The sequence below is a fragment of the Eptatretus burgeri genome, chromosome 15 (genome assembly GCF_056783735.1).
Source record: "Eptatretus burgeri isolate ZD-2024b chromosome 15, Ebu_testis_v1, whole genome shotgun sequence".
NCBI lineage: Eukaryota > Metazoa > Chordata > Myxini > Myxiniformes > Myxinidae > Eptatretus > Eptatretus burgeri.
This window is the reverse complement of record NC_140975.1, coordinates 52,522,158-52,547,759: the sequence shown is the minus strand read 5'-3', so window position 1 is coordinate 52,547,759 and position 25,602 is coordinate 52,522,158. Positions and strand designations below refer to the sequence as shown.

Below are 25,602 nucleotides of genomic sequence, written 5' to 3'. Positions count from 1 at the left end.
GTAAGGCATAGGTTAAGTCTGAAACTTGTGCATTTGCTTTCACTTTTCATAAATACACACCTTGATTACACTCTTTTTATTGCATTTCCCCTTTTCCTGCCCCGGTTTCCCTTTGATGCCATTAAAGCCCTTAAATTCCCTCCCTCCTTCCCATACTCCTCGTCGCTCATTGTAAGCAAATTATTCTCGTATTTCCAATCTGCCCGTGGTTGTCCTTTCTTCCATTGGTCCAGCAATGTCCGTATATAGATTAGCTGGGAGGTTATAATTCCTGGGAGAGACTCCCATACACGAGAGCTGGGAGGCTCTCGTATTAGTCCAGCATGTGCTAGCGGAAAGCTCGGCCACATTAATAAAGACAACAGCACAATCGCCGAGGGCACGATTTCCCTGATAAGGAGATCACATGCTTTTAGGTAAACGGTATCGGACAGAGGATCCTAAGTCACGTGGTCAAGCTCTTGGCGTTCGCGGTCATTTAGCGACCCGCCACTACACAGTTTTTCATGTGCGACGGCCTGCGATTCCCGGTGAGTCCAGGGAGAACCAGGAAATACCCCCCGCCCTCGTCGTATCCCCGTGATCCTGGGTCCACAACAATATATTTAAAGGTTGCCTAATTGTGCAAAAAAAAGAAAATGATCGTTTTTACAGCCATTTTTCCCTGCTGTGCAGGGGTTGGCTTTTTCTTGAGGCAATGTTTTATGGCCGGATGCCCTTCCTGACGCCAACCCTGGTCGCCTCTTACGACACACAGGGATATGGTACACCTATTCTAACCGGGGCATACACCGGGACCAGTACACTGGCACTCATTTCGCCGACCTCGGAAGGATGACAGGCTGAGTCAACCCCCTGGTGTTAATTCAGCAGCCAACGGGGCTTGAACTCAGGACCCTGGGATCCCAAGCCACCACCCTAACCACTAAGCCAACACTAGGCTTAGGTTGCCTAATTGTGCACATACTTGCTATTATGTTTTCATTGTCATTCCTTCACTGAGTCAGGGCTAATAACATATTGTGACAGACTCTGTCTCCCTAATGGGTGATGCAAGACCGCTGTTGAGTAACTACCAAAATGCCGAGCGGAGGCACTCCACATCCGTGACTGGTTCACGGTGCAGTTGGGATTGATTAATGTAGCCATGCGGTGATCTCAATGTGTGCAAACGGTTCTGAGGGGAATTTCATTGTGCCGGATGACTATCAGGTCAAGTCAGGTATGAGAGCATGCTCCGGAGCAGTGTCGCTGTGTCCACTAGGACTATCCTGCAGCGGTTGTCCTTTCTTCCATTGGTCCAGCAATGTCTTCCAATGGTCCACAAGGACAATCGCTGTGAGAACTATCCTGCAGCTCAAAGTACACAGAAATGCACTTTAAAAGCAACTGCTTTAATAGATAATAGGGATGGGGGCACAGGAAGGAGAATGAGAATAAATTTGATCAGTGTGATTAACCTGGATCATAACGGTTTTGAAATAGCTATTCTTATGTGGCAGGGACACAGGATGAACAGAAGTTGACAAAACTGTGTGGTGTAGGTTTGTGTAGTTTTTCCTGCAGTGAGTGTCTGTAGGCACAGGGGCATATGGCAGGAGAGGACTGCAAGAGGATGTAGGATGTGGGACAAAATCTGTAAAAGGCTCAAAAATGAGTTTTGGTCTCGTAGGCTGGCAAAGACGCCAATGGCACTTTGCAGCAAACTCGCCCTTCAGACCCCTCTTCACCTTGCAGACCCTTCTCCACCAGTTTGACGCTTCTTATCTGGCATGCCAGGCGTCTCTCTGCATCTCCCTTGTCTGTGTGCATGAAGTCACCGCCTTTTATAGCCCGGACCTCAAACCACCCGTAAAGAGGTCTTTCCCCCACCCCGTGAGTCGCTCATTCACTCGTATAGTGCAGGAGCAGATGTGGATTTACCATATTACCAGAGCATGTGTGGAGCTTGCAGCTAGCTCATGTGGATGCATCATGTTGAATTGCAGCTGTGATGTGAAAGGACAATGAGGGTATTATTCTGTATGCAGCCTGTGGCTGCTGGTTGCATCATTGCTGGGAGTGCGGCTGTGCCACTGATGCAGTGCCCTCTGTTTCCAGTAAGCTGGTACTCATTTTGCCGACCTTGAAAATAACACAGGCTGCGTCAAACCACCTGGTGTTATCTAATGGCACAACAGGGGCTCCATCTCCAAACCCGAAGATCTTAAGCCAATCACCATAGCCAACACCAGGTTTATAATTGGGTTGATTTGAGATTTAAACTCAGAGGGAGAAGACATCGACATGAGGGTGAAGTTGACAAGGAGCTGCCTGGACATCGGATACTGGTCATTCCTAATTGGGGTTACAAACACTTGTGTTAACATTCATAAAGAGCTAACTGATAATTGAACCATCAAGTCATTTTTGTAACAATGATCTACAAATCGGCTGAGGTCTCACTCTCTAACATCTTTTCTCTCTCCTCCCATCCCCTTTTTATTATGTAGTCTGTGGATGATTTCACATAACAGAGTTGTACAAGTATAGAACACGTAGTAAAACAGAACATTTCAGCAGGAACTCTGTTACAACTTAACTGTCATAAATTACCCTCCTCTTCAATTTTTAATTTATTGTTTCTTACACGTCTGTTTCTTCCCCCTTTTTTCCTTCAACTTCTGTCATTGAGAGTTGTGCCTGAGTTGTGTCCTCCTCGTTGTCCTTTATTCCTCCAAGTCTCCCTCTATTTTATCCCTCTACCCTGCCGTTGTTCCAGATTCACATTGTTCTCATGGTGAAACGAGAATGGCACTCGTAGAGCGCATAGTCTCGCTTCGCGTGTTCATTCTGAACATGCTACTATGATGGCCCGTATACCTGCATAAGCCTTGTGTTGGCTTAACCATAAAGATGGCTGTCTTAAGATCTTCGGGTCTTGAGTTCACGCTCCTGTCGAGCTGTCGAATTAACACCAGGTGGGTTGACTCAGCCTGTCATCCTTCTGAGATTGGCAAAAAGAGTCCCAGCTTACTGGTAACGGGGTACTGCATCAATGGAACAGCTGCTCCTCCAGAAAATGATATAGCCACAGGCTGCACACAAATAAATAAATACATGCACTCGATGTCACAGGTTCTTGGCATGGGTTGTGAAATGTCATACATTTAATTCTTCATTCACGTCGAGTCAGAGATCAGACTTCCCGTGGGTTCAGAAAGTATTTACACCCCTCGACTTTTTGTCACATTTTGTTATGTTCCAGTTTGAATTTAAAATGGATTAAATTGAAATTTTTTGTGTCACCGATCTACACAAAACACCCCATAATGTCAAAGTGGAATTTACTAGCAAGCTGGCACTCATTTTGCCGACCTCGACCTCATAGTAAGAGTCACCAGCCACATTACAAAGTCTTCCATAATGATCACTGTCTTTCTTCCTTCCATTGCAATTTCTTGTCCATCAACATCAACACTCATTCTCCCCTTTCTGGTTGTTCCTGATTTGCTAAAACTCAACTTCCGACTGGACATTGAACCACCCTCCAACTTGCTTCCTATGAAACTGTGAAAGGCTGCCGCAGCCCATGCACCCAGCCGTTCTCTCGACAAGCCGTCCCTTTAAAGGCTTCCTAGCAGCTTTGCTGAGTGAATAAGAGGCAATCCGTGAGATCCGGTCGCTCTGCCGAGGTCGACGTTCTGGTCCACACTCAGCAAGGACTCAAGCACCATTCTTCCACAAGAAAAAAAGAGGAACGTGTGTCCTGAAGCTCACCTGGATCCCCCCGCAGACCCCCTTAGACCCCGATTTTTTTTGTTAACGTCGTGAACAAACTTTGGTGTATCACGGGTGATGAAGGTTGTGGTCAAGTTTCATCGAAATAGTGTGTCCAGTTTCAAAGAAGAGAGCAAATACCTATTTTAGGGAGGTGGGGGAGGGATCAATCCCTCCCCCCCCCCCCCCCCGTAGATCCTTAATGAGCGCAGATTGTGATGCGGTTAATACACCTTCGTTCGGCATCAGATATGAAGCTTGTGGCCAAGATTCAACAAAATCGTGTGTTTGTTTCAACCAATAATGACTCAAGTGTTTACAGACACTGCTCGATCACATAAAGCTCACCTGACTAAATTACAGGTGAGCTAAAAACGAGCTTTTCGGTCATGCGAGCAGGTAGGGAGTTTCCCGGCAGGGTTTATGAGAGGTCTTACTGTTGCGGATCCAGAACCCCACTCGTTATAACTCTCACTTACACACTCACCACCTTGCCAAAGGCATGCCACGTGGACAACCAAGGTAACTTGGCATGGTTGGCCCCTCATTTACATTGATTAACAAACTTGTGCCATAATGTATAACCATTAGGTCACCAAGTTGTGATGATCTGAATTTGATCTTGTTTATCAATTTGTGTCACTCTTCCAGCTTGCTTTGCTGGTATCCTTGAAGGAGAAGAGGTTACATATTATTGTTGTGGTTTATTGGGCGTGATATCCGGTAAATAAAGGTTTCCCACTTCCGGCACAATGAAAATAATCTGTGTGAGTGGACATGATGATTTATGCACCCTATTTGTACAAGCTTGGAGTTTAAAAAATACATACAGTGTATTTATATGCCGTAGAGCGTTGAGTGTATAAAATTTATGTGAAAGACGTCAGTGACGTCACAATTAGGTGTGCTCATTTTGCATAGTTAAATATATTTATATATATATATATATATATATATATATATATATATATATAATTATGTCGTGGTATGCTTCTTTTACCATTATTTATAACTTAAATACTTTATCAAAACATGTTTGTATTTCATATAATATGATGAAAGACTTGGGGGTGTATCGTCGGTTCATTTTTCCAGCGAAGCTGTGGTTTACTTTCTCGCAAATTCACGTCATTTTCATCTTTGTGGGAAAAAAAAAAACAAATAAAAACTTTTGAGGTAAAGTAAAAATTAATTTACATTCGATACGTTGGTTATAGCGGACCTGAGGTAGTCGAGCGGCGGATGAGATAAACGCAGGCGGAGAGAAGGTCGGTTTACTTTCGTGATTTGTTCGAGGTCAAAGGTCGGTAACTGGTCGGTTTGTGGATTTTAATGGATTAAACTGCTTTGTGTGTGTTGAATCTCGTGTAAAAAAATGAAGCTTTCCATCGTGTACTCATGTGTTAATATAGTACGTTCTGTACTTGAGAAGACCATTTGTTACTCGCAAGTAGCAAGAAGCTTTCGCTGGTAAATGCCGTTGGTGAAGAAGGTCTGGTGGTCTTGCGTGCAGGTTGTAGTGAAGTAGTCGGAAAGAAGGAATGGGTGAAAGATGGCCAGTACCAGCTGATCAGCTGTTCATTTAACAACATGGTGCAGAAGACCGTGTACTCTGTGTCTCTGTGTCTCTGTGTCTCTGTGTCTCTGTGTCTCTGTGTCTCTGTGTCTCTGTGTCTCTGTCCCCTCGGTGTCTGCCGGATACAAGCTAGATTTGATGGTTGGTAACGTATCTGCAGCGAGATCAACCGCCGATGTGGACTCGACATGACGAGAGGCTGGTGCGGTGATCATCTGGCCCGAAGGCTCATCAGCTTGCTGCCATTGTGGTGACATTTATTAATTAGGGTCTGGATCCTCCACCGTGGACAAGGACCAAATGATTAATATGCAGCACGAGTATGTAACGTGTCAGAGATGCTGGGAGCAGAAGGATGTAAGGATGGAGCAGAAGGATGTAAGGATGGAGCAGAAGGATGTAAAGATAAAGCTGAAGGATGTAAGGATGGAGCAGAAGGATGTAAGGATAGAGCAGAAGGATGTAAGGATAGAGCAGAAGGATGTAAGGATAGAGCAGAAGGATGTAAGGATAGAGCAGAAGGATGTAAGGATAGAGCAGAAGGATGTAAGGATAGAGCAGAAGGATGTAAGGATAGAGCAGAAGGATGTAAGGATAGAGCAGAAGGATGTAAGGATAGAGCAGAAGGATGTAAGGATAGAGCAGAAGGGCAATTCCGCAGTTAGTAACGTTACATTTTAGGGACATTCTCATTATTTAGATAAGAGTCCTTTCTCTATCTGTGGATGTAAAGTCTCATTAATGTCACCAGAGATCAACCTAGTCTAGACGTAGAACAGAGCAAAGAATGAAATCATTTCATGAAACATTCTAGAAGAAAGAACTGCTTTTAATGCCGGTTAGTAACGTCCTTTTTTTGTAACGTTAGGGTTGATGGTATACAATGATGAAGCAAACTTTCTCAACGATATTATCATCATATGGGCCATGTTAATGTAAAACTATCGGTTTATGATATTGTTGTGGTTACCAAATTCGCAAACCACCATTCAGGTCCCTTAGGTGAGGTATCTCGGTAAGTACATGTGTACTTAGGCCCAAACCCGTTGTCTAGTGGGAATAAATGTTATTCATGCGTGCTGCGACTCTTCAGGATAGCCGTTTTTCTTTTGCTGTCTTTATTTTGGACCAACCGCCATGATTACCACCACAACCACAACATCAACCACCAACCACAATGCCGCTTCACCACAACCGCCACGACCTTCCCGTCACACCTCGCAACCGTAGCATCGCCACCGTTCTTGCCCCGCTGTGGGTACCGGTGTTGGACTCGTGCAGGGCGCGCGTCGAACAGCGTGTACAAAAATCACGGATTTTGTGCTTCAAAAACGGATCAAAAACGACACACGCCCACTTTTTGCCGTCCAATCGGTGAGCGAGGGGCGATTTGGCCCCGCATCCAGGGCGATCGATATATGCAAATTTATGGATCAAAAAGCCTTCACGCCCACTTTTTCTCGGGCCAATGGGGAGCGAGGTGAAAGGTCAAAGGGAGGGGGTCAAAGGCGAAGCTACGGGGGGATAAAAGGACCGTGTTCGTCAGTCAGAAAAGAGTCGGGGACACGAAGAGAAGAGAAGAGCAGAGTCAGGAGAGTCCAGAGGAGGAGAAGAAGTGAGGAGGGGAGTCGAGAGGCGGAGAGTAGGAGAGTCGGAAACAGAGAGTCAAGACTTCGCGGGCGGTGGAGCTGCTGGTCGTCGTGTGCGTTGGAGTCGGAACGGAGGGGACGGAGCTGTGGAAAGGCGGCGACACCAGACGAGGGGGTGCTCGCGTCGTGCAGGAAGCTGTACCCGAGGGAGGCCGACAGCGCGACCTGGCCGAGGTGGAGATGCTCGTCGCGGGATAATAAAGATCCTCTATACCCCGAGCATCAGCAACCCCCTCCTGTTTCCCCCCGCGCTGAGATAGTGCGACCAAGGGGGCCCCTTTCCCACCCCCTACCAGAGACTGTCCGCGAGGCCCGCGGAGTTGAGGCACCATCGCCGCTCCGCGTCTCATCACCAGACGGGTAGGCCGACCCAGTCTCGGCCTCAGGCCCGCCTCATCCTTGAGGGTATTTCTTTTCCTTGGTTTTGGGTATGTGTTGTCGGCGCCGTCTGTGAAGTAGAATTGTATAAGTGTTGCCGTGTGCTCGGTAGTCGGTATTAGCTCTGCATTGTGTTTTCGCTTTTGCATTTGCTTTTTGTGTAAATTGCATTGTGTCTTTTCTGTGTGCTTTTGGTGGAATTGTATATGTGCGCTTTCCGTTCATCGCGAATAAATGTGCTTTGTGTTGAACTGTTTCCCGCTTCGCTTCGTCATTTCTCCCATTGAATCCTCATCTTGCTTCACGTAAAGGGTTGGTAGTGGGCTGAATACGCCCGATAATTAATCGAACCGTCGAGGTCGACGATAACACCGCTCGGTTATTCTGATAGTACGGAACGGGTCGCTTAAGTGGCCCGTGTCCGAAGTCGACCTGCGGCGAGGTGCGATCGCCCGGTCTACCCTCCGCGTGGGTACTTAGGTAGGTCGAATTCGGCGAGCAACCCTATCCCACGCGGGGGCTGATTGGCTCGATCGCGGTGAGACCGAAAGGTCCACCCGTGACTGGTTCCCGGCGTTAGTCCGAGAGGGTCACGACTGGATTGTCCGTCCGGTGGGCGACGTGCCGCGATTCGAGTTACGTGGCCGTCAGCACGCCGGCGGGCGCGAATCCGCAACAATATAATTACCCTGCACACCTGAAACGAAAAGCGGGGGTGAAGCTATTGGTTCACGTCTGTCCTGTTTTATCAGTTTATGATTGAGGAACGACTTGTATTACTTGAATGAAATATTTTGAACATAAATTGGACCATGAATCAGAAGACAAGTTTGCCCTTTTGCCATATTTTTACTTCTGCCGCCGAAGATAGAAAGGGTTTTTTTTTTTTTTTTTGACCAAGTCGAGGCTCGTTTAACAGCTAATACACAGAAACACATAACAAGGCAGGAGGCAAGAGGGGTGGTGGGAGAGAGAAACACAAAATAGTGTGGAACAAAAACAATAGGATATCTATGGAATGGGGTAAACAAGATGGTACTGCAGGGACTTTCAGGAAGGACAGACAGGGATGGTGTGGAGTACACGGGGTAAACAAGGTGGTACTACAGGGACTTTCAGGAAGGACTGAGAGGGATGGGGTGGGGGTACATGGGGTAAACAAGATGGTACTACAGGGACTTTCAGGAAGGACGGAGAGGGATGGGGTGGGGTACACGGGGTAAACAAGGTGGTACTTCAGGGACTTTCAGGAAGGACGGAGAGGGATGGGGTGGGGGTACATGGGGTGAACAAGATGGTACTACAGGGACTTTCAGGAAGAACGGAGAGGGATGGGGTGGGGTACACGGGGTAAACAAGGTGGTACTGCAGGGACTTTCAGGAAGGACGGAGAGGGATGGGGTGGGGTACATGGGGTAAACAAGATGGTACTACAGGGACTTTCAGGAAGGACGGAGAGGGATGGGGTGGGGTACACGGGGTAAACAAGGTGGTACTGCAGGGACTTTCAGGAAGGAGGGAGAGGGATGGGTTGGGGTACATGGGGTAAACAAGATGGTACTACAGGGACTTTCAGGAAGGACGGAGAGGGATGGGGTGGGGGTACATGGGGTAAACAGGATGGTACTGTAGGGACTTTCAGGAAGGACGGAGAGGGATGGGGTGGGGTACATGGGGTAAACAAGGTGGTACTACAGGGACTTTCAGGAAGGACGGAGAGGGATGGTGTGGGGGTACATGGGGTAAACAAGATGGTACTACAGGGACTTTCAGGAAGGACGGAGAGGGATGGGGTGGGGTACACGGGGTAAACAAGGTGGTACTACAGGGACTTTCAGGAAGGACGGAGAGGGATGGGGCGGGGTACACGGGGTAAACAAGGTGGTACTACAGGGACTTTCAGGAAGGACGGAGAGGGATGGGGTGGGGTACATGGGGTAAACAAGATGGTACTACAGGGACTTTCAGGAAGGAAAATCTAATTTGAAGGAGGTGGGTTTGGGGTGGAATAACGGGGGTATAAGAGATTGTGGTTTTGGATGGGGAAAGATAAGAGGTGGCGGTGAACAGCTGTTTTGCAGGCCTGGAGGGAAGAGTGGGATTGAAGAGAGTGAGGGAGTTTGTTCCAAAGGTGGGGAAAGAGAGGAATGAAAGAGTGAAGGTGAGCAGTGATTCTTGATTTTGGCAGTTTCACCAAAAGGGTTTTTTTGGCAGACCATCGGCAACCTGAGGAAATATTGGGGGGACAGATCTCAGACAGAGTAGGGGGAACAAGGCCGGAAAGGTGACCGTAGAAGACAAAGACCACCGACCTGCCTCCGGTGAGGGAGTGCAAGACCCAAGGACTTGGGTTCATCATGGGAGATACCAATGATCCTAAAAGCCTTGCTTTCCACAGTGTGAAGGTGAGCTCAGTGTGAGGCAGGAGCACCACCCCCAGAGGGAAGAGCAGTACTCCATCAGACTGCGAATGAAAGCTTTGTTCGTGGTTAGGAGCTCAAGTGTGCCAAAGAAGGACTTTGCACGACAGAGGACGCCCAGTCGGCGACTGGCTTCGGAGGCCAGCTTGGAGATGTGGCTTTCCCAGGAGAGATCATGGCAGAAAGTGAGACCCAAAAGCTTGAATGAAAGGACTTCTCCAAGGAAATTGTTGAGAAAGTAGATGGAAAGGAGGGGGGGGGGATTTTCCAGACGGTCCTTTCGGAGAGACATGGTGAAGGTATGAGATTTCTCAGGATTGAAAGACGCATTCCAAGTGTTTTACCACCTTGTGATTTTACTCCAGGTCTGCAGAGAGTGAAGAGGCTGCTGCCTGCTGATCAGATGGATGAGGGATGGTACGGTTGAGGGTGGAGTCATCAGCAAAGAGATGGAAGATTTTCCAGAGAATCTGAGAGATCTTTGATTAAAAACCAGAAAAAGCACAGGACTAAGAACACTGTCTTAAGGAACTCTACCCTGGATGGGAAGAGGAGATGAGAGAATTCCATTAAGAGCCACATGTTGACTGCGACAGGAGAGGAAGTCAGCAAGCTATGAGTGGAGATTGCCTTGGATACCATAATATGAGAGTTTGGTGAGTGGTGTGGGGTGTCAGACTGTAATGAAAGCTTGTGTTATGTCTAGGGAGATGGCTCTGATCTCATGTTTGGCATTGAAGACCTCCATCCATTGTTGGGAAAGCAGAAGTAGCAGGTCCAGGGTAGAGTGACCTGGTGCAAATCCAAATTGATGATCGGAAATCAAGCCATTGGAGAAGAGGAAGGATTTTATGTCTTAAGCGATGATGGATTCCATGACCTTGCTGATGATTGGAAGCAGTCTGATTGGCCTGCAGTTGTAGGGATCTGTTTTTGCACCTTTTTTTTTATGCAGAGCAGTAATGTTTGCTGATTTCCAAGCAGATGGCAGATGACCTTGAGCAAATGAGAGGGTGAATGGAACAGAGAGCGAGAGAGAGAGGGTGAGCAAGAGCAGAGTAGCAGGTTTTTAGAACATGAGGGCTGATCCCATCTGGACCGATTGCAGAATCCGAGTCGAGGTTTGACAGCAAGGTCTCCACTTTGTCAGGAGAAAAGGACAGATTCCAGGAACAGCTGGGTGTGACTGGATAAGGTGGGTACAGAAAGTGATGGATTTGTGACACAATAATTTGAAGCAAACATGGAGTTTAGGCATTCAGCCTTTTCATTTGCAATATCAGCTGTGCAGCCATTTGAGGTAAGGGAACGTGTGGAGGGGGAACATACACCAGAAACGGACGTAACTAGACGCCACCAGGATTTGGAGGAGGGATACAGGTTTTAGAGTTCAGACTTGAGATTAGAAACATGTTGTTTCCCAGCTCTCCTCAGGGTGGGCACACACTTGTTCTGAGCTTTGTGGAAGGAACTGAGCTTGCCTTCAGTATGATTTGCGTTCCATGATGCAAAGGCAAGTTGTTTCAGGACAACAGCCTCGCCACAGGCTTTAGTGTACTGTGGGCTTAGAGGAAGATTAGGGCAACTGAAGACAAGATTGGATAAATCTGTGCATGAGAGAGAGCAAATTTCTTTGAAAGAATTCCCAGGATGAATTTATGTCGGTGAGAGTATAAATGGGAAACCAGTCTCAAAGTTTGATAGGTGCTTGAAGAAGTGCCAGACTCGTCGGTGTGAAAGGCCCAGTCACACCTTGACTTTTTAGCCAGCTTATGCCGATTTTTGGAAAATTTGTGTAAAACGCTGGTACACGTCGAATACGTTATGGGTAAGTTTTGTTAACATAGCGAGCACGCTGAAAAACTGCCATACGTCGTAGTACGCTGGCTTTAAACGTTGTACTTTTCGGTTGTCCTCAAATTTTCCATGCTTGAAATTTTAAGACTTATGCCAGCGTTTGACTCACACGTTCCGCATAACGCTGGCCATAAGTTGTAGCCACGTTACGCGATCGTTGACACACGTCGACACACGTTACTTGTAAGTTACTCGTAAGTCGAAACACGTCGAGGTAATGTTTAGCGTACCCGAAACTTATTTCTAACCTATGAGTAATGTGTTGTAGGCACGTTACGCGATCGTTCACACGCGTCGACACACGTTACTTGTAAGGTACTCATAAGTCGAAACGCGTCAAGGTAATGGTTAGCGTCAGTGTTCCAGACTCCCTGGGGTTTTTTTTCTTCCTCTTCGGTATGACGGTGATGTCGACACTTCGATTTCTAGTGCGGTTATAATATAATTAATAGGCTGCCGCTCAACGATTTAAATCGTAACCGCACTAGTAATCGAAGTGTCGACATCACCGTCATACCGAAGAAAAATAACAAAAACAGGGAGTCTGGAACACTGACGCTAACCATTACCTTGAGTGTTTCGACTTATGAGCACCTTACAAGTAACTTTTGTCGACGTGTGCCAACGTTCACATATCGTGCGTACAACTTATTCCCATCGCATGCGGAACGTGTGTCATACGGCAAGTACGTCGTAAAATGCTTAAGACGTTTATAATTACAAGACGTACTCCACTTAATACGACGTATGATAGCGTACTTTAGCGTTTTATTCACGCATACCAAACTTACCCATACCGTATTCGACGTGCACCAGCGTTTCAGACGCATTTTTCAGAGGTTGGCATATGCTGGCAAGATCGCCAAGGTGTGACTGCGATGTTGACACTTCCATTTCTGCGCCGGTTATGATTTCAATCGTTGTGCGGCTGCCTTTTAATAAGCTACGTCACGTCATCGTCGGCGATGCGTGCAGCGCGCTATGCATAAGTTAGACTATCGTTGGGAAGGCCGACAACAGGCTCAGCATTCGTTGGTATAAGTTAGCTATAACACAACGAAACGTTCTGCGTCCGTTACCAATATGTTATGCATACGACCAACTCGTTATGAATACGTCCGAATCTTTAAAAAAAAAAAAAAAACATCAAAAGTTCAATGTAAGCCAGCGTTTTACATACATTTTAATACGTTGCCATTGGTGGCTAAAACGTCAAGGTGTGACTGGGCCTTAAGGTAGGTCTGTTATTACGGCCAGAGATATGACCGCTTTAACATGCATATTGATATGAGGAGAAGAACAGAAATTTTCTGGGAAATTGGTCAAAATCAAATCCAGAAGAGATGGAGTACCGTTGGCTGAGATCCGGGTTGGGAAGTTGACAGATTGTGTCAGTCCCAATGAGTTGCTGAAGTGCCAGGCAGGTGAGAGAGGTACCCACACCCAGCCAACTGGCATGCTTGCAATTTATGTCACCACATATGAGGAAGAGAGAGTTGGGATGAGAAGATAGAAGTTGGTCCATGTTTTCGGAAAGCGAGATGTAAATGGAGTCATCACTGTTTGGTGGACGGAATAACACACATATAAACATTTGGTGGGAATGGAGGGGAAGCCATAGCCAGAGGTATTCCTGGGGGTGTGGAGGAGTGAGGGCAGTGCATGGAGAGTGAGGCATAGAGTTCTTGATAAAGAAAGCAACTCAGACACCAGGACAAGGCTCAGGACTATCAAATTGGAAGAGGGAATAACCAGGGAGAGAAACTAAGGATTTAGAGATGTATTGAAGGAGGAAAGTTTCTGTGAAGCAGATTATGTCTGGTTTGTCAGTGGCAACCTGTGTGGAGAGATCAGTCAGGTTAGAACGAAGGATGTTTGAGGTCCAAACTGTTAAGGAAGATGGAGGGGAGGAGGATTTGGGTGCAGGGGAAGGGGAGGCTAGAGTGAGGGAGGAGAGGTGTGAAGGTAGTGAGAGTTGTTGACAGTTTATGACTGATTGTAGAAGAGCTAGGGGAGAGGGTATGATTTGGAGGAGGACAAAGGGCTTGGTGGTGAGGGGATGAGTAGCAGTGGGGAGTAATAACAGAGGGGGCAAAGGGAGGTGGAGGAATGAGCTGGAAGAGAGAGGTTGGGGGAAGGAGGCAGCTTTGTGGATGTGAAGGGGGACAGGTTTGAGAAGGGGGAGTGAAGAATGAGAATTAAGGGAGAATGGTGAGGGGGTAGAATTGAGGGAGAAGGGTTTTGTGTGTCCTCCTCAGAATCTTGCATACAGCTGTTGCTGGAACACTAAGTGGGGCTGCAATCCATTACATGGGGGGGGGGGGAGGGGGGGAGTGGTCTGGCCTTTACTAGCTAACACTTTGACCTCTATATTCTTTGTCATGTGATATTTCTTTCCAGGAGCAATCATATTGGCCATCTTCTTCTTCTTCCGCATGCAGCACAAGGCTGCAGGCTGGTGTCGATGGCTGAGGCCATGCCTGTGCTGCTGTTGTAATGCCCTCTGGAGGTAAGAACTGGAATTTGTAATTTGTTTAGCGTGACAGCAAATGCTCACCTACTCTTCGTGAAGGACATCATGGGATCTTTAACATCCACCAACTAATTCTGGCAGACAGGACGCCCAGTTTAATTTCCATCCATGGGACGGCACACAGACTGATGAATCGCCCTGCCTGTGAAACACCAAGATAAATGTTTATCGTTGGGCCGAGATTCAAACCAGGCTAGGCAGCTTCAAGGCAAGTGAGCTCTAGACCAGGGGTCTCCAACCTGCGGCCCGCGGGCCACATGCGGCCCCTTAGACGGATTTATGCGGCCCGCGGTGCCATATTAAGTTTACATTACAATGCGGCCCGCGATGCTTCCAATTTGTCAGGGTCAATGATAAAAGCGTTCTGTAATTTTTATTATGATTTTGATTCATATTAGACACGTGTTTTTAACACTATTATTCATTTATCATATTCGTTGGCAAGAAAAATATATTCAGCACTAATTTTTGTTTAAATTTCCGCATATTAATTATATATTTTTTTTGGGGTGCGGCCCTCCACCCCTCACCACTTTGGTTTTGTGGCCCTCTGCCCGAAAGGGTTGGAGACCCCGACTCTTGACCATCCTGTCAGTTTGTATTTGCCATACGTTCGTCATCCTACAATACTTTCACCACCTCTACCTTTGAAGTCTTTCCACAGGCAAGGCATTATCTGATCACTTGCATATGACAACCAATCAGTGTACTTTATCAACACGTGGCTGCACTATGGAGTATTTCACGTTTACGCGTGAGATTAAATTCCATCGCTTTGTTTGCATTTTACACCCAGTTTTTGTTTTCTGATTCTATAGTTATTTCCAATATTTTATTTCCAAACTTGTTTTGAGGAATGTCAATATCTAAGAGTATGTGCCCGAACGTGAGCAACTGCCCACCTTGATGCTTAGGGCATGGCACCATTTTCTCAAATGAGTCTAGAGTGGTCACGATAACATCTCTGACTCTTTTGTGAAATGATGTCACAGCTTTGTAAATATGATTTCTCAGACGTTTGTAAATTTAAGCCTGGTGTTGGCTTAGTGGCTAGGGTGCTGGCTTGGGATCCCAGGATCCTGAGTTCAAGCCCCGTTGGCTGCTGAATTAACACCAGGGGGTTGACTCAGCCTGTCATCCTTCCCAGGTCGGCAAAATGAGTACCAGTGTACTGGTCCCGGTGTATGCCCCGGTAAGAATAGGTGTACCATATCCCTGTGTGTCGTAAGAGGCGACCAGGGTTGGCGTCAGGAAGGGCATCCGGCCATAAAACATTGCCTCAAGAAAAAGCCCAACCCCTGCACAGCAGGGAAAAATGGCTGTAAAAACGGTCATTTTTTTATATATATATATAGACGTTTGTAAATTTGTATACTGTGGTATGGCATTCTTTATCGAAGTATCTTGAATCAAAATGTCAAAGCAGTTGAAATTTGCAGGTGGTACACGAAAGGCTCATGGTACCTGCATGACTGTTGACAAGCTTGCATTAACTTTTCCCATTGCCTTCATTTTAGGATGCTTGGGATGTGAGTGCATTGTACATTGACCCACCCAGAGTTACTTGCAAAGGTGCTGGTAAGTGTCCTGACGACAACAGATGTATGGTTATCATAACCATGTTAACATTCGGTGAATGGGGTTTCGCCCACCTGCCTCATTGCTTATGTTGCTAATTTTGAAGTTGCACAAATTTTATTTGCTAATTGGATTTTTGTTTTTGTGATTTAAAGCACCAGATTGATTTTGTTGGAGGAAACAATTCCTATTGGCCAATCCTGTACATGCATTGTTCTTATGTCCTGTGTCACATGTTTGAAAGTGACTTTGATGTCTTTGGCTAACATTAAGCTTCACCTCATGGAGGGACAAGGTCTCGAATGAGGGGCCATGTTGATCCCCGTACCTGCACGTATTGCTTTCTTTGCTGTGCTCTTAGCAGTGACTTCCAGTTATGATGAGGAGGAATTTCTGCACACCTGGAATCTCTTGCAGGTGATGCTTTCACCTCCATTTATCCATTTGCTTGCCTTCTTTTCATTCCAAACCATTTAATAAGTTTACGTACATTGATTTCTTACGTCTACTCCTCATTCTGTTATGGTGCATTGTACTGATCTTAGGCTAGAATGATCTCTGCTTGTATTCATACTGAACCACATTGGGTCATGTAGATATATCTATATAAACACAACTTTCACCTCCTAACTGGGATGGTTGCCATGAACCCCTTCGCCTCACAAGTACTTTCTTCAAGGATCCTGACCAGCAAGGGTACCTGCCACATATCAATCCTGTTGACTAGTTAATATGATCTCTAAATTGCAACTGAAGAAACAAAGGGTTTATGGCCAGATGGGATTGTGGCCATTAAAGCAGGACTACTACTTTAATGGCCACAATCCCATCTTGTAAGTAGGCAGTGGGCATAGTTTTGGACCTAATCTTTTTGAACCCATTGCCAAGGTATGATATATGTGTATATATATATATATATATATATATATATGTGTATATATATATATATATATATATATATATATATATATATATATATATATATATATATATATATATATATATATATATATATATATGTATATATGTATATGTATATATGTATATATATATATATATATATATATATGTATATATATATATATATGTATGTATATATATATGTATGTATATATATATATACACACACATTACTAAAACTCTCATCTTGTATGTATGTTCCCACAATACAGCCAAAACGGTACACGATAGCGCAAAAATTTTAGGGCCACCTTACTCACCATTCTCCTGTGGTGCGCAGTATCAAGTTTCGTTCAAATCGGGCAACAGAAAGAAATTTATTAAAAAATCAATTCCCGATTCAGTCAAGTGCTCTTTGGGAGTATTTGATCAATGCAAACAACCTCAGCGGTATAGTTCGCTGGAGCTATCCTTTTTTTTTTCTTTTTTTTTTGAAATGGTTTCCTTTATCAACGGTTGTCACAACGAGAATCCAACGGGTTCACCGGTGGTCTAGTATATGTATGTGTGTATATGTATGTGTATATATATGTATATATATATATATATGTATATATATATATATACACACAAAACATTCATGAATAATTCATAGGTCACATGGTCTGGCAGCCATATTGGATTGAACAAAAATCTTTCTCTTGAACTGCTTCATTAATTGACATGAAACTTCAAAATTATGATCTAGTTGTCATGGGGAATATGTGTTTTAAATTTCAACCTGATCAGATGCATGGTCTGGCAGCCCAAATTATTTAATATTTTGATTTTGGGTTTCGGGATGATGTCATGGGAGGCTTTGTTATGGTCATAATTCCATACGTCGAATGCTTTATCCGATCAGTATGAAAATTTTTGAGGGTCATCTAAGGCTAAATGTTCTTGGGGGTGGGTGGGGGGGGTAATTGATGACGTCATTGGTCATGTGGCTCAACAGCCATATTGTTTTTGACGTAAAAACCTTAAAAAATCTTCTCCAAAACGGCTGAACAGATCAAGGCGAAACTTAATACAGGTATGATTACCTATCCATGAGGAAGAAAACGTTCTCCATGTATGACATCATATGTCACATGGTTTGGCAGCTGTATTTTTTGAAGAATAAACATTTTAAAATCTTCTCCAGAATGGCTTGACAGATCGAGGGGAAACTTCACCCACCTGTTCCCCAAGCCTTGGGGATACCAGTGTCTTCATGAATAATTTATTTGTCACATGGTCTGGCAGCCATGTTGGTTTGAACAAAAATCATTTTTAAAAAACCTCTTGAACCACTTCATAAATCAAATGTGAAACGTCACAGTTATGATCTCGTAGTCACGTGGAATATATATTTTATATTTCAACCTTATCGGACGCATGGTCTGGCAGCTAGAATTATTTAATATTTTGAAGCTGGGTTCAGGGATTTAAATCAAATTTGGTACAAGTATGTATAATGATGCAATAATATTGCTGGGAGGCATATCTGGTGACATCATGACGTCAGAGTGCCCTTCTAGTTCTTGTTTTAGTTTATTTGAAGCTGCCCAAAGGGTGTACCTCAGGATTGGCCATTCAGCCCTTCTGAGATGGGGCACCAAGAGCTATTCTGTTGCGACATGATGTGTGACGTTGCCACATCGCAAGTGCGCACATTTTGTACTTTCAAAAATGCGTAACGACCATTATTCTTGAACTGATAGCAGCACCAAAGTGGTCGTTGTTGGTGCTGTCAAGAAGTGAACAACCAAACGTGTACCCATGCAGGTTTAGTATTTGTAGGAAAGCGAACCGAACATCCCTACCTTTCTGGTACTTGAACACAAGGAGCTTTGATGAAGAAGGAGGCCATTTATCCCATCAAGCCAAAGCTACGTCAACATCACATTCATTTAATTTAAAACGCTGGTCCACGCACTCTGTAAACAATCTGTAAACAACTGTGGTGTGAATTACATCAACAAACTCTCTGTTTAAATTTACCCATTTGAAGATCATGTCATGCTGGTGAATGGTATCAAAGAAGTGACTAATGGAGAGCTAAATCACAACAGTTTAATGTAAAACGAAAAACATCAAAAAGATAATTAACATTAATATGAGTTGAAGACTTTAAATTAATTATAAACGGTCATTTAAATAATTATTTTCATCCAATGTCCTTAAATTGAATGAATAAGGCAAATATTTTCATTCTCTTTCAGTCTGTCATTCATTGATTCCTGTGGTCGTCGATGCTATTTATCATAATCAAATTCCTGATGTTTTTGTGTCATTAAATCATGTAACTAACTCAAAACAAAACAAAGCAACACAAAATTACCTTTAGACATAGACAAAGGAATATATTTGGTTTGTCTTTTACTTTGCATATCATTGTAACCTTGAGCTCTTGAATATTAAGGTCTTTCACGAAACCACTTCATCAAATATATAAAATATATAAAGCTTATATTTATTACATCTGCACGTAGGATGCACCAGAGTAGTTGCTTGCAGTGTGCAGCATGCACCACTGATGTGTATGTGTGTATATTTATATTTATATTTATTAACCACATGTATTTCTTTGGTTTACAGGCAGTGGAACAAAACAAAAAAAAATTTTTTTTTGTTCAAGTATTGATCTGAATTATCCGGCTGTTAGGGCCCTGTCACACCTTGACGTTTTAGCCAGCAATGGCAACGTATAAAAATGTATGTAAAACGTTGGCGTACGTTGAAATTTTGATGTTTTTTTTTTTTAAGTTTTGGACGTATGCGTAACGTACACAGAACGTTTTAATCACATATAGATAACTTAGACCAACGAATGATTAGCGTGTTGTCGGCGTTCACAACCTATGCCCAACGATAGTCTAACGTATGCAAAGCGCGCTGCACGTATCGCCGACGATCACGTGGCGTAGCCTATTAAAAAGCTGCCGCACGCCGATTTAAATCATAACTGCCTAAGAATTGGAAGTCTCAACATCGCAGTCACACCGTGACGATTTAGCCAGCGTATGCCGACCTCTGAAAAATTTGTCTAAAACGGGGCACACGTCGAATGCGTTATGGGTAAGTTGTGTATACGTTAAGAACACGCTGAAAATTTTACGACGTACTCGCCGTATGGCTCACACGTTCCGCTACGCTGGGAATAAGTTGTCGGCAAGATATGCGATCGTTGACACACGTCGACACAAGTTCCTTGTTAGTCGAAACTCGTCGAGGTAATGTTTAGCATACCCGGAACTTATTTTCTCCGTCAAGGCACATTTTCTTTTTTTTCTCCTTGGCTCCGTGAAGGCACGTGACGAAATATCTGAAGTTGTTGTTGTTGCTGTTGTTGTTGTTGCTGTTGTTGCTGTTGTTGTTGTTGTTGTTGCTGTTGTTGCTGTTGTTGTTGCTGTTGTTGCTGTTGTTGCTGCTGTTGTTGCTGTTGTTGCTGTTGTTGCTGTTGTTGCTGTTGTTGCTGTTGTTGCTGTTGCTGCTGTTGCTGTTGTTGCTGTTGTTGCTGTTGCTGCTGTTGTTGCTGTTGCTGCTGTTGCTGTTGTTGCTGTTGCTGCTGTTGCTGTTGCTGTTGCTGTTGCTGTTGTTGTTGTTGCTGTTGTTGCTGTTGCTGCTGTTGCTGTTGTTGCTGTTGTTGCTGTTGCTGTTGTTGTTGTTTGTTTGTTTTTTATAATCTATCACGAATTTTAAAATGTATTCGGACATTTGCTTTTAAGTTTTGACGTGACAATATCCTCAAACAGAAAATATTCACAGAGGAGGAACTAAGAATAAGACGAGCAAACTGAAGAGGCAATCGGACATGACGAAATATGGGAAGTTGATGTTGGGTTTTTTTTTTTTTTTTAAACGCTGCCAATACGCCATTATACGGTAGCTGTAAATTTGAAACATGTTCAGTAAGTTATGTGGTCGTCCGGAAGATGTCAATCAAATACGTCGATATGCGTTGGAGGAACGTTACTCATAGATTCAAAGCACGCTACTCAGGTTAGAAATAAGTTTTGGGTACGCTAAGCATTACCTCGACGTGTTTCGACTTATGAGTAACTTGCAAGTAACGTGTGTCGACGTGTGCCAACGATCGCATAACATGCCTCGACGTGTGTCAACTATCGTGTAACATGCCTACAACACGTTACTCATAGGTTATAAATATGTTTCGGGTACGCGAATCATTACTTCGACGTGTGTCGACTTGTGAGTAACTTACAAGTAACGTGTGTCAACGATCGCATAACGTGCCTACAACTTATTCCCAGCGTATGCGCAACGTGTGAGCCATACGCCGGCATACGTCATAAAATTTCAAGCATGCTAAAATTTGCGGACAACCGCAAAGTACAACTATTAAAGCCAGTGTACTACGACGTATGGCAGTGTTTTTCAGCGTGCTCTTAACGTACACACAACTTACCCATAACGTATTCGACGTGTGCCAGTGTTTTAGACAAATTTTTCATAAATCGGCATACGCTGGCTAAATCGTCAAGGTGTGACAGCCCCTTTAAGGCCTAGGTCACATTTTCCACGGCGGCCGTGGGGTCTCCAAAATCTGCGGCCACTAGCAATTATACGGCGGCCGCAGTATTTCCACGGTCACACAATGTAGCAGTCACATATGTTTTTATTTTTCGGGTAGCCGCACGGCTTATTAATAAATTGTGGAGACCGAAAACGTGGGGGTGCCGTATGGTCTTTGATTTGATGTCGCACGGTGACCTTAGGGCGTCGCTGCGGCGGCCATAGAATTTTCAAGGCAGACGCAAGGTGCCCTAAGGCGAACGTGCAGCCAGACAGATGGTAATGAGTGGGTATATATACCAGTTCTTTTTTTTTACTGAAATAAAAATATACCAGTATATAAACTGAATATACTATAACTATAATATACCGTGGTGCCCCCAGAATCCGAACGCTCCATTGTTTGAACAAATTGGAATCCGAACAATTTTTTTCGAGAAAATTTTGCCCTAAAAACCTAATACATTTTAAAAACCGAACACAACGTGGCGTTCATGTTTGTTCACGTGTCTCCCCCACCTGTTCGAGCCGCATCTTCGCGCTTTGTTCATTCAGTTCGTCGGTGGAAGTCCTCGTGAAAGCATCTCTCGTGTCGATCGATACTTTAGGCCTCAGTCACATTTGCTCTACGGCGAGGATTCGGCGGCCGTACGCCATCTGAATTGACAGAAACGTGCGGCGGCCGCAGAGAAACTGAGGTGGCCTCAGGGTGGATGAGTAAGGTCATTTAATCATCTTATTTTACCTTAAACATGGGGAATTTCAGTTTAAAGTGTCTTGAAAGTGGGTTTTCTTTGGGTCCACAAACGGATTAATTCACTCCATTATTTCTTATTGGGAAAATATTTTTGGAATCCAAACTTTTTGAAATCCGAACAGCCTCCTGGAACGAATTAAATTGGGATTCTGGGGGCACTACGGTATAGGCAAACACCTATACTCCGATCTCTAGCGGTAGCGCACGGTGGATGCACGGTCGACGCAGACTGCCACGGAGGCCTACGTAGGTGCACGGCGGGCGTACGGGAACCGAGCGTCGACCCTGTGTTTCCCACAGGTAGTCACACAGACCGCAAGGCCACCGTACGACGACCGTGGAAATAGTGCGGCCGCCGTAATTTTTTGGGGGTTGGGAAAATTCATTTTTCATTGAGAAGCGCTTATGGCAGCCGCACGAATAACGCAAGCCCACCGTACACCCTACGTGGAACACATCTACGTCATAGTTTGGCTTGTCGAATTGCTATGGCGAACGTAGAAATGAAAAAATTTTTAACTCCGCATTATAATTCCACGGCGACCTTAAGGCGTCGGCCACCTCAGTTTCTCTGCGGCCGCCGCACATTTCTGTCAATTCAGAGGGCGTACGGCCACCGTATCCTCGCTGTAGAGCAAATGTGACCTAGGCCTAATTCATCTACAGATATTTAATTTGTGAAGCTCTAAGCACTCATTTATGATTTGTTTGTGGTATGTCTGTTACTGGACATTTACGCCCATAATTGTGTACTCTGTGTCTGAGAGTCTCATGGTAAGGTGTTAAAAACAGAGCCCTTTATGTTTTGGCCATTATGTTGTATGTATATCATTCATTCTTTTATTTAATCCATACAGGTAAGCAATTCTTAATTTGTTAATCCAGAAAAGTTCTCTCTGATTATGTAAATGTTTGATTGTTTTATCTTCCATCCCATTCACTTTTCAGCCATTACTGATTATCTTTTCTACACCCTGAACACTGAAGCTCACATTTTGACAGTATCTATAAGTATGTAAGTAAAGAGCCGAGTGAGTAGTGGACACCCAGTAGTTTTATCTGCGTTTTTCATGCCGCTCATGTGTGCATTCATTCTTGCATTACATCTCTGCATTGTTTCACCAACATATTGCATCGCACATTTGCTACAAGTCAATAAATAAACTATGTTTGAGGTTTTACATGTAATTAATTATTTGGTTTATTTTATCTTTTAAGATCTAGTCGTTACTGTACAATTAAACAATTAATTATATTGTTTGTGGCAAATATCAGACAAAGTTTTGCAGTTGCAAGTCCCACATTTACACACCGGAGAAGTGTTCCCCATTGGCTAACCTAGAATGGCCACCACCTACAATCAGGATATCTGAGTTAACTGCAGCATTACCTTGTTGAGGAACACAAATTATCTGAGGAGAGTGGCTGCCCTGCTTTACCTTTCATTTTGTTTGGTTGCATCATTTTCATAGTATGAAATATCGTTACCACAATTACATAAAAATTAAATAGACATATAAATATATATGAAACAATCGAGTGGATTTTCCACCAAAAGATCATGATAAAAAATAAGTACAAGCAAGCAATCATTTTAAAGCGAGTATCTCCAGAAAAGAAAGCAAAAGGCACAAAAGAGCGGATTTAACCATAACACATATTCTTATTTATGCAAAGGACACATGACCATCATTGATTCTGGGGAGAAGAAGAAGACAATAAAAACTGGGAAAAGAAAGGTACTGAGAAAAGAAAAGTAGGGTTGACTCATTTTCCCTCACCTCACATAGCCCAACGGGGCTGCGCCAATCCAAATATGCTGGGGGAGTGGGGAAGAATGGGGAAAATTGGCGGTGGAGTGGCGATGGGATCTGCAGCTGTTTCTGAGGCATCCAAAACAAGCAGGTAACTACTCTCCTCTGGCGTTCCAGATATGCCAACTGCAAGCAACTCCGTTTCTGCTGGGCCTCCGTGTCCAGCCGCTCACCACTAACCAAGCTGCGTTCTGGGCTTTTCCCCTCCCCTCCAGCACACTGAGATTCTCCCCTCTCTCTTTTCACACTATGTGCACACCTCTGCCCCTCACCAGACAAGCTTTTTAGGCATCTGTCCATCCATTCCTCAGTTTCTGCTCTCTGTCTGTCTGTCTGTCTGTCTGTCTGTCTGTCTGTCTGTCTGTCTGTCTGTCTGTCTGTCTGTCTGTCTGTCTGTCTGTCTCTGTCTGTCTGTCTGTCTGTCTCTGTCTCTGTCTCTGTCTCTGTCTCTGTCTCTGTCTCTGTCTCTGTCTCTGTCTCTGTCTCTGTCTCTGTCTCTGTCTCTGTCTCTGTCTCTGTCTCTGTCTCTGTCTCTGTCTCTGTCTCTGTCTCTGTCTCTGTCTCTGTCTCTGTCTCTGTCTCTGTCTCTGTCTCTGTCTCTGTCTCTGTCTCTGTCTCTGTCTCTGTCTCTGTCTCTGTCTCTGTCTCTGTCTCTGTCTCTGTCTCTGTCTCTGTCTCTGTCTCTGTCTCTGTCTCTGTCTCTGTCTCTGTCTCTGTCTCTGTCTCTGTCTCTGTCTCTGTCTCTGTCTCTGTCTCTGTCTCTGTCTCTGTCTCTGTCTCTGTCTCTGTCTCTGTCTCTGTCTCTGTCTCTGTCTCTGTCTCTGTCTCTGTCTCTGTCTCTGTCTCTGTCTCTGTCTCTGTCTCTGTCTCTGTCTCTGTCTCTGTCTCTGTCTCTGTCTCTGTCTCTGTCTCTGTCTCTGTCTCTGTCTCTGTCTCTGTCTCTGTCTCTGTCTCTGTCTCTGTCTCTGTCTCTGTCTCTGTCTCTGTCTCTGTCTCTGTCTCTGTCTCTGTCTCTGTCTCTGTCTCTGTCTCTGTCTCTGTCTCTGTCTCTGTCTCTGTCTCTGTCTCTGTCTCTGTCTCTGTCTCTGTCTCTGTCTCTGTCTCTGTCTCTGTCTCTGTCTCTGTCTCTGTCTCTGTCTCTGTCTCTGTCTCTGTCTCTGTCTCTGTCTCTGTCTCTGTCTCTGTCTCTGTCTCTGTCTCTGTCTCTGTCTCTGTCTCTGTCTCTGTCTCTGTCTCTGTCTCTGTCTCTGTCTCTGTCTCTGTCTCTGTCTCTGTCTCTGTCTCTGTCTCTGTCTCTGTCTCTGTCTCTGTCTCTGTCTCTGTCTCTCTCGCCTTCTCCCCTCTGCTCATGCAAGCTTCCTTCTCATTGGTGCACATCCGATGTGGGCATGGCCACGACGCAGGTTATGGAAAATGCCACTTACTGAGGAAATTTTCACCATAGCCCCCACTGCGCTCTTGGCGCAAGAAAGACACCGAGGACGCCCTTTAGCTCCTCCCTTGCACGCAAACTCTCTGTACAGTACTCCACTGTATCACATGTGAGGTGCTGTCCCACAGGCCTTGAATATCAAGCATTATGCTTTGTACCATGAACATGTGAAATAAAATATTGCATGGATGGAGTGGCAACAGAGAGGGATGCAGACAAACCGAGGGACGAAGGAGGACCGTTTATTTGAGGTTTAGTGAAGGGGATTGTTGAAATGGACCATTGTGTGAAGGAGGGATTGTTAAAATGAGGAAAAGGGGGGAGGAAATGGACTGATGGGGATAAAGAAGGAAAGATTGAATAGAGCAGAGAGGTTTGGAACAGACCAA

The 25,602-nt window shown here is 44.7% G+C and overlaps 1 protein-coding gene across 3 annotated transcripts in view; it reads left to right on the top strand.

Annotated features, from left to right (window-relative positions):
• Positions 1-4,894: 4,894 nt before the first annotated feature.
• C15H6orf120 (chromosome 15 C6orf120 homolog) overlaps positions 4,895-25,602 on the top strand; it is a 29,985-nt gene continuing 9,277 nt past the window's right edge. The window contains exons 1-4 of one of the 3 annotated variants that reach the window (XM_085855918.1): positions 4,895-5,027; positions 14,040-14,148; positions 15,690-15,750; positions 16,024-16,167. In XM_085855918.1, the coding sequence (XP_085712044.1) occupies positions 16,063-16,167 (105 nt within the window). In that variant the 5' untranslated portion in view covers positions 4,895-5,027; positions 14,040-14,148; positions 15,690-15,750; positions 16,024-16,062. Of the gene's footprint in view, positions 5,063-5,095; positions 5,230-14,039; positions 14,149-15,689; positions 15,751-16,023; positions 16,168-25,602 lie in introns of those variants that run through there. The other 2 variants (XM_085855917.1, XM_085855919.1) reach the window with 2 other exon arrangements.